This window comes from Fulmarus glacialis, unplaced genomic scaffold (genome assembly GCF_000690835.1).
Source record: "Fulmarus glacialis isolate BGI_N327 unplaced genomic scaffold, ASM69083v1 scaffold10365, whole genome shotgun sequence".
Lineage (NCBI taxonomy): Eukaryota > Metazoa > Chordata > Aves > Procellariiformes > Procellariidae > Fulmarus > Fulmarus glacialis.
The window spans coordinates 39,707-52,206 of NW_009211157.1; the positions used below are offsets into that span (position 1 = coordinate 39,707).

The following is a 12,500-nucleotide window of genomic DNA, read 5'->3' on the forward strand; positions in this document are numbered from 1 at the left end:
TCATATATGTTAAGTACTTTTTCCACATGCCACCCTGTGGAATGGGTATTCTTTATAACCGTCTTTATGTATATCTCTTTTTATGTTTTACTTCTACTTCAGACCAATTAGTGAGTTTATTTAATGCTATAATCTCTAGCATTAGGTAGCTTTCTATCAACATGACTGGCCTGTGTTTGATTTTTCAACATCTTCTGTGCACTGAGATGACATTTGGCTGTTTCCTCTCTTGTAGGACAGTATTGCTGTTAATAAGAATAATCCTTGAGTACTGCCAGTGTGTGGATAACATTCCTTCCATCACCACTGACATGCTTACCCGCCTGTCTGATTTACTGAAGGTATGACTACAAATATACCGTCTGTGCTAATCAGGGGTATTCAGGGCAGAGAACGTGTCTTACTCTCTGTAATGCTTCACATGCTTTTATGATTTCATATAAATGATATAAATTGTCTAGAAATGATGCATATGTTACTGTGCTATAAGATAGCCTTTTAAGCTAAGGGCTTTAAAGATGCAATTTGTTGTGTGAATTAACTTCAGGAAGGCTGTCTTTCCTCTTGTTCACCTGGAATATTGGAAATCCCATCTAGTAGTGTTTGTCATAGCTGCCTGGCCTTCAGGCTGGGTGTAGGATTAATGCTGCCGAAGAAAAAGCAATTTGATCCCAGATGCCACAGAGATATATCTATATTCAGGAAGGAAACGAGTCCCTTGGTTTTTACAAGTCGGTAGAGGTATAGTCAGCAGAAGTATGAAAAATAGTATGGGATGAAGCTTCTGTTGTAAAATGTAAAGATGATGAAAGACCAGGACCTTTTTGTCATTTATTTCTCACTAGAGAAGAGGAAAGCTGCTAAAGCACAGATACTGCAAGGTAATATAAGTAAATAATAATAAAAGGAGCACATGAATGCACCTTAAAACTGTCATTATATATTATAGGCTCCAAAGCCTAGCAGTTAACTTATTTCAAGGTTTTCACTTGTGTCTTTGCCCACAAAGGTTATGTCAGGTATTAGAGTTCTGAACATAAGCATAATTGATTAAAAGATAAACAGATTCTACTCTCCAAAAGTGTATTTTACATAAGGTAGGGGGACAGGGGAGGGGGGAAACACACTGTGGGAGATGGACCTTTAAATAATCTTCCTGTTGGTAGTTCTTATCTAAATAACCAGACGCAGGAACATTCCTCCCTGCAGTCGTCATCCAGATTCATCCACAAACCTTCCCCTTTGAAAGCACCATCCAAGGCAAATCAGTCAGTCTGGGACTGGGGGATATTTTACATAAGGTAGGGGGAGGGGGGAAACACACTGTGGGAGATGGACCTTTAAATAATCTTCCTGTTGGTAGTTCTTATCTAAATAACCAGACGCAGGAACATTCCTCCCTGCAGTCGTCATCCAGATTCATCCACAAACCTTCCCCTTTGAAAGCACCATCCAAGGCAAATCAGTCAGTCTGGGACTGGGGGTGCCCCTCCTCACCTCTCATTCCCCAGCTGCTGCTTCACTCAAGTCTTGCAGCACCTTTTCGCAGGCAGGCAGAATAGCAGCAGATCCCTCAAACTTGGCCAAATTTGCATGTCTGTGTTACTTCTCTCTCCCCTCCATATCTTGTTCTAGCTCCGTCATTTGTGTTTTTTTCCTTGGTGTTCAAACATCATGTGTGGTTTAATTACTGTATTTCCTATCTGGCAGCAAGGTACCATCAATTGGAGAGATGACAAGAACAGCTAGCAAAAATAAAAGCTCATTTATTACACTTTGAACAAAGTAAGAGCCGCTCAAGGTGTCCTTGCAGGTCACTACGCTTTTTGTTTGACAACTGTCAGAGCTAGCAAGCTTTGAAGGTAGCAAGAGCTAGTCTTTATTGTGATGGAAACTGCAAAGTGTTCCCAGGTAATGAAATTCCAGGCTGTTTTGAACTGTGGCTACAACCAGAGTGAAATGACACCTGTGTATGGACAAAAACATGATCATAATTATGGGAGTTGTTTAATTGGTGCAGACAAGACAAGGCTTGCAGCCACGGTGCCAGAATGCAGAAATGCTTTCCTCTAAGCAGTCACAAGGAGGGGGTATTGCTCTTTTGATGTTTCAGGCATGCTGTTTCCTCGCTGCTTTGTCTGCAACAGGCCATCCGGTAACTGAGTAATATCCACGAAAGGCAGGGGGAGAGTATGAGTGTCTATCATCCTTTACAGAGCATGTTTTTAATGGTCTGCCACACAGTCAATGAGTTGGCACTAACCTGAGCTAAATACCTCAGAGGAGCTTAGGCTGCGTAGGATATATCAGTCTTTGGCTCAGTGGATCTACTTCTAAAGTCCACCAGGAGGCATAAGAAAAGGTCTCGCTTTTCAGGAGGAGGAGGAGATGAAGTGAATGTCAGGCCGTTTCAGACCCTGACTTCTGCCTGAGAGCAGAGTAGATTATGCCTCTCTCAGGTCAGGGACCACACGTAGCTCGGGTTCAGTTGTAGCACTAGGTCTGGGTTGCTTTTCTAGCCCCAGATACACCACTCTGGCAGCCCAGAGCGGCTGTATCCTCTATGGTCCTGAGTTTTGCAACTGACTCTAGGCAATAGGCAGAAAATTTTTTTCCTGCTTTTACTCAAGGAGGGTTGAAATTTTGCATTTGTTCTTGCACTATCGTGAACCAAGACCTGTGAAGCAGGATTGTGGCCCCAAAAAAAGGAGCTCTATGTGAGGGAAATCCTTTGTGTTGCAAACACAAGCTGCAGGGCAGCCATGTCACAATTTCTTGTGAATCTTTCTTCAGGTGCATGAGAAAGGGTCAGGTCTCTGAAGCTTTTGCCTCCAAATATCCACCCCAGTGTCAACAGGACAGTTCTGTTCAAACATGAGCCCTGCGACATCTGCTCTCCATTCAGTGCAGGAATCGGGGACAACAGCCACAGCTCCTCGGTCACTATGGCATCACCCAAGCCAATCTAGAATATCTGGTGTCTCAAGCTGGGTGTGGAGCAGAATTCCAAAATAAGGCAGAATATGCTAACAGTAACTGTCTTACTGTCCAGAGACTTTGCTGGCCTGTGTGCATTTAATGATAACTTTTCTCCTGGGACTAAGTTAGGAAGATCAAGTCATGAGATGTCCACTATATGTGGAATTCTTACGGTATTAGGTTTTGACGTGGCTTAACATCTTCTGTGCATCATTTCCTAATCTTGGTATTTTATAGTGTTACAAACACAGATTCAGCCCACCTCAACAGCAGTGAGTTTCAGTGCTTTCAAGTTTTCTTTAACATCAGCAGTGGGGAAGGTCTAGAGCCAGAGCAGAAACTTGTTCTTTTGCTATTTTCCATTCTGATATTACACTTGTCTACTCTACTTAGCAAAACTAGTGAGATCCTTCCCCGTCACTCCATCCAAGGTCCTGGTTTGAGAAGTATGTTTTACAGATTTCTAGTACAAAGCTCTTCTTGTGTATGACTTTCAAAGTAAGGCTGAACTTAGCTGGCGTGCAGCAAGTCTGACTTGCTGCTTTTCTTTCATGCTGAGAGAAGCCTCACCCAAAGGTCTCATAGAGAAGCAGAAATTAGTCTCTGGATTGAAATCACTGAGTAGCTAACTGTGTTTTTAATAGCAGTATTTCTATTATCTGTTCAGCCCTTTGCTGAAATGCTGCCTTGAGTGCTTTAGCATAAGCTGAGTCAAAAAATACTTCGGGCCAGTGACTACTGAGAGTGGTGAAAAAGTTCCTTTTGTCTTACTAGTTAACAGTCCGGGACTCCTCTGTAGTAAAGGAGTATGTGAAACTCTGGTACCGTCCTCCATAATAATCTATTTAATCTTGCGAAATTCTATTGATGGTATTTCTGAACTGTGGTTATGTGTAGTGTTAGAGTCGGCATGCGTTTTCACTATCTTTTTCTTTCTCACAGTATTTCAACTCTAGAAGTTGCCAACTAGTGCTTGGAGCTGGTGCATTACAAGTTGTTGGTTTAAAAACAATCACTACAAAAAACCTAGGTATGGATTTCTATATTTAAAATGTCAAAGCTTGTTCTCCTGCCTGTTAAAAAAAACCAAACATAAAAACCCCCTAAACATTTATGATAAGCTATGTTTGTGTTGTGGTGCCATGCATGAAACATAGAGGATGGTAAGACCTTGCTGGTTAGGGGGTAAAACATGTATAAAGGCTAGTGAATTGTCTGATTAAGAGGTGCACTAAAATCCATCAAATTCCTTTGCTGTCTACTGGATCACTTTAAATGTAAAGCTGCACTGTGTTAAACGAAGGAAACGTAAGAACAAATATACAGGCTAGCAAGTTATCCATGAAAATGTTTTGACTGCGGGAAGGTGTAGTTACTTTTTCAGCGGTGACTTTGGCATGCTTGGGAGCTGCTTAGTGTTCAGATCTTGAGATTGGAGGTACTAGGTGGAGGAATGCAGCCAAACCCCTGTCTCCCCATGCATTTCGCTGAGCTGTGCTGTCCCGTCTGCCCTGTGGTGCCGTATTCTGTAATGCCATGTCCACATCCAGCTCCTGCGGGTTATAACCGCATGTCAGTAATGCACAAAATTATTTCTGTGGGTGGCTCTGAATCGAATAGTTAGTCTTTATGTGGCTGAGTGTCCCGGCACAGTCAGGTAGCTAGGGCTCTGCATCTGCCTGCTGAATCCAAGCTATGATTTGGGCTTTAGAGTTTCTCATTTTCAGTGTGCAGCTATTTAGCTGAATTGCCAGCCCCAAGCTACCCGCCTGGGCTGCTTTAGCTGCTCTGAAAAACTGGGGAGAACTAGGTGGCCAGTTCCGTGCTACAGAAAAGTCTGACACGCTATTTGAGACCCCCAGTTTTAAACTGTCTCCTGAAATTTAAGAGCCTTTGGTTGATGGGTTGAAGCAGGTGTTTGAACTTGCAGTTCCCATGTTTCAGGGTGTCCTGATTACCAGTCTGCATTTCCCTTTTTAAAAGGGAATAGCTTGAGGATGATGGGTTGAGAGGCTTCCCCCCAAGAGGCCGTGGGCCATAGTGTTGGAGCAGACACAGGTGAGCAGAGAAAAGCTGGGTCAGGTCTTTGCTCCAGAAGGCTTGGCCAGTGTGGTGACCATTCTGGCACCACCGTGTGTCCTGCTGCCGGCTCGGGCCCTGGTGGGCACAGGAGAAGCTCGGTTTTGGGAATCCTGCCAGCACCACAGGCAGGAGCTGGCTCTGGGCAGCTCAGCATTGGCAGGGCAGAGTGTTTATGTACACCTCTCGCAGAAGAAATGTTGATGCCTTGAGAATGTGGCTACCGAGGTTAGGTAGCTGATGAGTCAGGTCTTTCGAGATCTCTCTGATGTCTGTGTGTGCTCAGGGCTTAAAATGTCAAGTAGACACTTAAAGCCTCTTGTAAAATTAGTCCTTTATCCCGTATCTTACAGAAGCTGGGTGTGAATAGCCAGGTACTAGTCTGCCGTCTTCACTGGGTGGGGTTTCCCAGCGGAAACAAATGCTTTTTTTTAAAAAAAAAAAAAAGGCATGTTAAATTTTGTCAGATCTGTTATTTATGTTAAGGAGATATAGTCTATACAAAATGACTCTTCCTGTGTAATAATTAAGTTATTTTTCTTTCCCTCTCTTGCTTCTGGATTTACAGCCCTTTCTTCACGTTGCCTACAGCTAATCGTACACTACATTCCTATTATCAGGGCTCATTTTGAAGCTCGACTGCAGCCGAAGCAGTTTAGCATGCTCAGGCATTTTGACCACATTACAAAGGTAATTCTTTTGGTGTTTCCTAATTAAATGCAAAGTTCTACTTTTCAACTGTGCTTTGAAGAATATGAATGCCATTAGATAGTAAATAAAATCTGCTTTCTTCCATTACAGGATTATCATGACCACATAGCTGAAATTTCAGCAAAGCTCGTTGCCATAATGGATAGCTTATTTGACAAACTATTATCCAAGGTAATGATTTATGGAAATAATTGTACACTCTCTAAATCGCAATCGGAGGTCTCATTGTATACAGTCTAAATGTTTCAAATGGAGTCTTAAACTTTCCTAATCAGGAATTGTTTGAACTTCTTTAAAGTGTATAAACACAAAGCTCTGTGCTGTACTTGTGAATGTGTTTTGTCTTAACATTTGCCACCTGGGTGTCGTTCGCCTTCACCCCCACAAAAAAAATTGTTCGTTTACTCCTTCAGCAGTAACAGAAATGCTTTGGCTGGCACAGATGCTCTGGTGTTTAGAAACTGAAGTGCTCTCCTACCCTCAGCAGTTTTATCCACTGACAGCTCTTGTCTGCAGTCAGGCTGAGCCAGTTCCCGTTTCCTGCTCTTCCCGACGGTGCCTCTTTGGAATTGGGGAGCGTGTAATTTCCTGCAGCTGAGGAAACAGCAAAAAACTGCTGAGGAGGAAGAGTTTTTGGAGGGGAAGGACCAGCTCTTCTATTGGGCTGCAGGCCTGGGGCTAGAGGTCTGCGCTTAGCAGTTTCTGCTGTGTAGCTACGGTAATAGCTGTCCCATGAAGGGCTCTTAGTGTTTTTTGGTTTTTGAACGCTCGTCAGTGGAACAGGTTGGTCCTTGACTGGATCCACTCACTCTGACTCATCTCGAGGCAGAATACACTGAGAGAGACTGCCTCAAGATGAGACCTGGGCCCACAGATCTGATCGATGAAGTACATGAGCTTCTAAAGCTTACTGTTTTGCTTTGGATCTTATGCTCTTAAAAAAAAAAAAAAAGGAAAAAAAAGAAGCTGTTTCGTGAGAGAAAAAAATTAATTCTTTACTGACCAATTTGATTGATTGGCTTGGGCCAACCTCTTCCTCGTGGGAGTTCATGAGAGGCGCAGAATCTCCCTGGTGGAGCACAGGTTGGGGACAGGCTGATGGGGGCTGCAGTGAGGCAGCTGTAATAGGCAGCATTTCCATCTTGCTTGCTGTTGCTGTTGTTTTATTTTTTATTTTATGTTGTGCGTTTTCTTTTAATCTGTTTCTTTGGGCTAGTAAGTAGTGTTACCTAAACTTACGGGGAAAAAAAGCCCAAAGCATTTAAATTAGGATTCCTTGCCCCCCTGTTGCATTTACACTTTTTAAAACATGTTTATGCCCTTTTCTAAAGATCCAAATAGTGGTCTGCTACTTCTTTGGGTTTTTTGCCCCACATAAAAATACCTGTTCTATGAAGTAACATGGCTTTTTGGTCACTTTACCTCTTATCTCTTGAAAATAAAAACCAAATGCGAGAATTTAGATTATTGATACTAAACAAGTTAGCCCCAACAAACCAGTAACACAGTTTATGTTCTTGATGGTAGTTAGTAAGTATCCATCCCTTACTGTCCTTCCGTCTTTACAGCCCATCCTCCTCTTGTGAGGTGGCAAGAGATATAAACTGAGAATATTCCTGTCCTTTAGAGCTCTTAAAGGCTTGAGTGAGAGTGCCTGGCTTACATGAATGCAACCCACAGAGTACAGGAGAAAAGGAGACCATGTGTTGATTTGCCTCCATTCCTAACATACCCTATATACCCCATATATTTCGTCTTGTTCCTGAAATAATGAAATCTTGGTACTGAAGGCTGTGAAGAATATAAAACCAGGAAATTTGCAAATGGGCATGTCAGTGCAACCATGTCAGTATGTTCTTTGTTTTATATGTTTTCATGAGAGTCCAAGTATTTCAGTGCCTTGTGGATAAAGTGGTCACCTGCTTTGAAGTGTGTAAATGTGAATGAGTAAGCAAGCGAGTTTCATAGCAGTGCGTGTCCAGCATGCTTTAAAAACAAATATTGCATGGTCTGGAAACCTGCTTTGTAGGAGACAAATGGTTTGATCCAGTAGAAGGGACATTGACCTGGCACTTGGGTAACGTGGATGAGTTACTCTTCCATTTCCAGGCTCTGCTTCCCCCTGGGAGCTCCGTGGAGCCGGAGCTGTCTTCACACGGTGCCACCGTGATGAGACCACGCGCTCAGCGGGGCGTTTCACAACAGCACGGACAGTTTGCAGCATCTGTCTGTTAACTTTGGCAGGGAGACAAAACAGGAACAGGGTATTTAACAGCTGTAATTAACAAGTGAAAGAGGCATAGGTTTTTAAAAAGGGATAAATGTTCATGGAAAAAATCCAGTGGGAGTTCTTAGCTTCTCTTGGAGCTTGCTGTCTTGTGACTGTTTGGACAGAAGAGCAGTAAATTTTTGTCTGATCCCTCATGGTATTACACACTGTTGACCTTAGCTGGAGATAAAAATGGCCAGCACTTTGCAGGGCTGGAGCTCATGTTTCTTTCTGGAGCTGTTGCTTTTCCCCTGTCACGGTGAAGAGTTTGATTTGTCTGTAGTCATGCAAGAGCCATTGCTGCAGCTTGCTAGTTCCCTTTGGCTTTACAGCATACTGGTAAATTGTAAATCATCTGTTGCCTAACTCTCATGTCTTGAGGCACAATCCTGTACGCTGTGCGGTTGTCCCATGCAGGGAGCAGGGCTCCTGCAGCAGTAAGCACTATTTTTCTGCTACTTCTCCTGTCAAAATTAGGTCATCGGTTTGGCTTTCCCATAAAGACTTTCTCAAAACTCCCCATTTCTTTTTTTCTTTCACACTCAGGCAAGCTTTGTTCTCTTTCACAATTCAGGCTAGCATGAGAGAGAGTGTCTGCTCCCATGTGTTTGTAAATAATTTAGTTATAATGATTCAGCTCTTCCACTGAATTGTGCAAGGCTCTGTGGGGAAGTATCCACCCTACCAAAGGTGACCTACCAGTGTTTAACCCAGGCCTGTGCTAGCACAGGCTCTCCACCAGGAACTGAAGAGCTGGCTTCTCTGTTTCCGGGACAGTTTTTCAAAGTGCTTCTGAAATCACATTCTGATCTTCCCTATCCAGGGTGGGGACATAAGAATTTTGTTCCCTTTGTAGCAAGTCTCTTGCCACCTGGTGGTTTCCAGTGTCTTGTTTCTTGATCTCAGTCACTGGGAGAAGGGACGTTTTCTACTTTGTTTTCTGAGGTATTTCTGCAACGTTTTTGTGGGGTTCTTTTGGTTCTGGTGTTTTTATGGCCAATATTTAGTTTTCAGGAGCTTCCATTTCTTTATGCTTTCCTTTCCTTGTTTCTTCAGAAATTTGGTTGCATGTGATCTTAGAGAAGTAGTTTTCTCTCATGAAGTACTCGAGGGGCATATTCATCAGAGGTAGAATTGCTTGTCTGTCATTGACTCACACAAATCTGAAGGAGAGGGCCAGCTAGCAGGCCACATCGCATGTGTCTGGGTAGCTGGCACAGTGATTGTTCTCTCTGCATCTGTAATTCATGGGGTAATGGAAACCAACAAAAAGTAATGAGCAAAGAGAAGCAATTCAAACTAACAAAGATGAATAGATGAAGTTGGGAAATCTTCTAATTTCATACTGGTTTGAATGTTACTGTTTGCTTATAAAGAAAGATTGTGTGATGTTACTCCTTGGCTGAATCAGATCATGCCCAGCGACCGTTTTAATTTGTGGTATGCTAAATGAGCCTTGATTCATGACATCATTAGCAATGCAGGGCTTCAGATGGATGTTGGAAATTCTCCTCTATAAACTGTTCTAAGGTGGCAGAAGGGAGTAACTGGTTTTGTTTTTATTTCCAGTATGAAGTGAAAGCTCCTGTTCCTTCAGCATGCTTCAGAAATATCTGCAAGCAAATGGCAAAGATGCATGAAGCTATATATGATCTCCTTCCTGAGGAGCAAACTCAGGTGAATGTTATTTCTGAGATTCATGTAACACCTCCCTTGCAAATGCGCATGAACTCAGTAACAAGAGAGACTTCTGCTTTACCTAGGGGGAAAAAAAAGTTCTTTTCTGAGTCTTTGTGAAACCCACACATTAAGGGGGTTGGCAGCAGTCACGCAGACACCTCGGTCTGAACTGAAGTAAGTGTTTGGATGTGCAGGGAGAATGATGAGACACACAAAAAGAACTGACTTATTCCAGCATTTTGAGCTGCATTTTAATGTCTAGAGAGGTGGATCTTCCATTCAGGATTTAGTGCTGAAATTCTACACAAATGGCAACACTTTGGGGCTCGAGTACAGCCCTTTTAGGGAATTGTTTTGTAACACTGCTCAAACGTAGTGGCTTCTGAAGGTCCCTAAATGAATTATGCAGCCAAACTCTACCAGATGTGCTCTTTCAGTATTTTGCTGCAGTTATTGCTACTGCAGAATTGTAAATCTAAGGACAGGAAGGACTGACAGAGTCACTGAATGCACTAAGTTGTAGTTTCTCTTTTGCACTAAATTAAAAGGTCCCTTCAAACTGTTTTTTCACGCTTTCTCTTGGAGAAAAGACTTTAGGTGGTTATAGTACAGGAAAGAGATGTTATCTTCTAGCCTTAATACAAGTTGCTAGATGCTCCAAAGAACGTGTCCTCTGAGTGCAACACGTAACAAATAAGTGAGGGTGTATACTGTCCTGTGTGTTATAAATTGTATATGGCCAGAAAGACTAGGAGGCCGAAGGACTGGCAGAAGGGAAAATCACGTGAATTGCAAAAACAAAACCGAAGGTTAGCGATTTAAGATGTTCGCAATGTATTTCCTCACTGTAGGTAGTAATGCAAGCATGGGGATGGTTCCTTACTCTGGTTCTGTGGTTTCTTCTAGATGTTGTTTTTACGAATTAACGCAAGCTACAAACTTCACCTGAAGAGGCAGCTGGCCCACCTAAACGTAGTCAATGATGGAGGACCTCTGAATGGGTATGTTTGGGCACTTTCTTTTTTACCGCTTAATTTAAATAAGCAGGCTTTGTCTTCTGCAAGAAAGTCGTGATTGCAGAATGCAGCCACCCTCTGTGTTTTAGTATGTCCCATTTGGAGCTTTCTTACAGTAAAGGACATAACTTGTGCCTTTCCACAGTAACTAGGAATGCAGTCAGCTTGGTAATAGATTGGGAGTTGGGCATTGTCCTACTGGAAACCTGCCGTAGGTTCCTCGGTTGTGGATTGCTTTTTCTCCTTTTGTGTGACAGCAGAAGCCACAGTTTAATTCGCAAGAGCTGCGTGATTCATGAAGCAGTTTTGAAATGTGGATGATGACTCATAGTGCTAGCGAAGTAAAAATAGGAAAAAGTGGTATTTCATCTGTGCAATGGGCAGCTTCTATACAGAAATTGTTTTTACAGCAGAGCCAGATCTGAAACGGAGATTACGCTCACAGAGCTTTTCCCCTTTCCTGTCCCAACCCTCCATCACCAGAACAGGTCAGCGGTGCCTCTCCTGAGAGGGGGCGTCTGGCTGTGCCTGGCGTCCCACGCCCCCCAGGAAAGCATACAGCCTCTTGCAGGCTGAATCCTATTGTAAGTTGGATTGTCCCCTGAAACGGTGGAGTTTATAACCGTTCTTAATGACCTGGGGGTGTTTATTTGCAGTGTGGTAGGGGTGAAATTCAGTCGGCCTACCCACATGCGAGAAAGCCTTGTCTTGGGTTGAAGAAGCCAGAGAGGGAAGTTTAAAAATGTTTCAAATGTTGCTGGAATGAAGAAGAGTTTTGTTCCTGTCCAGCTTACTCTTACTTGTCCTGCTTAAGCTTACTCCTCCTTGTGCTCTGTGAAAGAGTTTATCCGAAATGGTTTTCTGTACTTGTGGTGTATTTGCAAGATAACATCCAGTTGCCCTTGGTACTTGCTAAGGTGTTCGTAAGCCAACAAGCTTACTGAATAGGAGAGAGGCCGCAGCAGCCCCAGCTGAGATGAGAGCACCCAGAGTGTGTTCGGGAGTGTTTCATGCTGGGGTTTCTAGCATAGTCCTGAACCGCCTGCCGTGCCGTCCTTGTGCCGCTCCTTTCATTTGTGTTGGATGCTGGTGGTTGGATGGTGCGAATGGATCCCTTTCCGGCAGCAGGGTCGGGGCAGGCGTTCCTGGTGACACGCTGGTGGTGTATGTCCCAGCACAGTCATCCTTGCTGTCGGAAGGGTCTCTCAGCTGCAGCTGGGACCAGCAATGCCCCGAGTCTCTCTCCTTCGTGGCAGCAGTTACTTACTTCGGGGCGCAGCTCTCTGGGAGTGTGTCGTCGGGGCCTTTTGGGAAGGGAAACATCAAACGCTGGATTTCACTTGCTGCTGTTCCAGCAGTCTTCATTGACCTAGTTTTGAACATGCTTTTCTGATCCTCATCTTATTTTAAACTGGCTGTTTCTGTAATAATAGTAAAAATCTAGGTCTGTGAATTCTGGTAAACTTTTTTCCTATGAAAATACAACTTTTATGCCTATGTCTTGCTACTTTCTAACTGGAAAACACCATGATCATGTTTGTCATCCCCGATATGTTTCAACAATGTATGAGGGATTTTAACTCTGTATAAACTGTTGTAAACAATATAACTGTTTTGCTGTGGTTGCTTTTATATTAACCTTCTAGAATATAGAAGTTAATGTTGCAATAATTAATATTCTAAGCTGCAACAGAATCAGGGATTTAAGTCAAGATAAGCCTGGGATTACAGCAAGAGAACAGAAGTTTTAGATGCCCAATTCCTGC

General features: G+C 43.2%; 1 protein-coding gene across 2 annotated transcripts in view; it reads left to right on the plus strand.

Annotated features, from left to right (window-relative positions):
- The window catches only part of VPS54 (vacuolar protein sorting 54 homolog (S. cerevisiae)), a 52,585-nt gene that overhangs the window by 39,337 nt on the left and 748 nt on the right, over positions 1–12,500 (plus strand). For both annotated transcript variants that reach the window (XM_009577429.1, XM_009577430.1), the window contains 6 exons: positions 236–341; positions 3,922–4,009; positions 5,627–5,748; positions 5,860–5,940; positions 9,608–9,715; positions 10,625–10,719. In XM_009577429.1, coding sequence (XP_009575724.1) covers positions 236–341; positions 3,922–4,009; positions 5,627–5,748; positions 5,860–5,940; positions 9,608–9,715; positions 10,625–10,719 — 600 coding nt within the window. The remainder of the gene's footprint in view (positions 1–235; positions 342–3,921; positions 4,010–5,626; positions 5,749–5,859; positions 5,941–9,607; positions 9,716–10,624; positions 10,720–12,500) is intronic.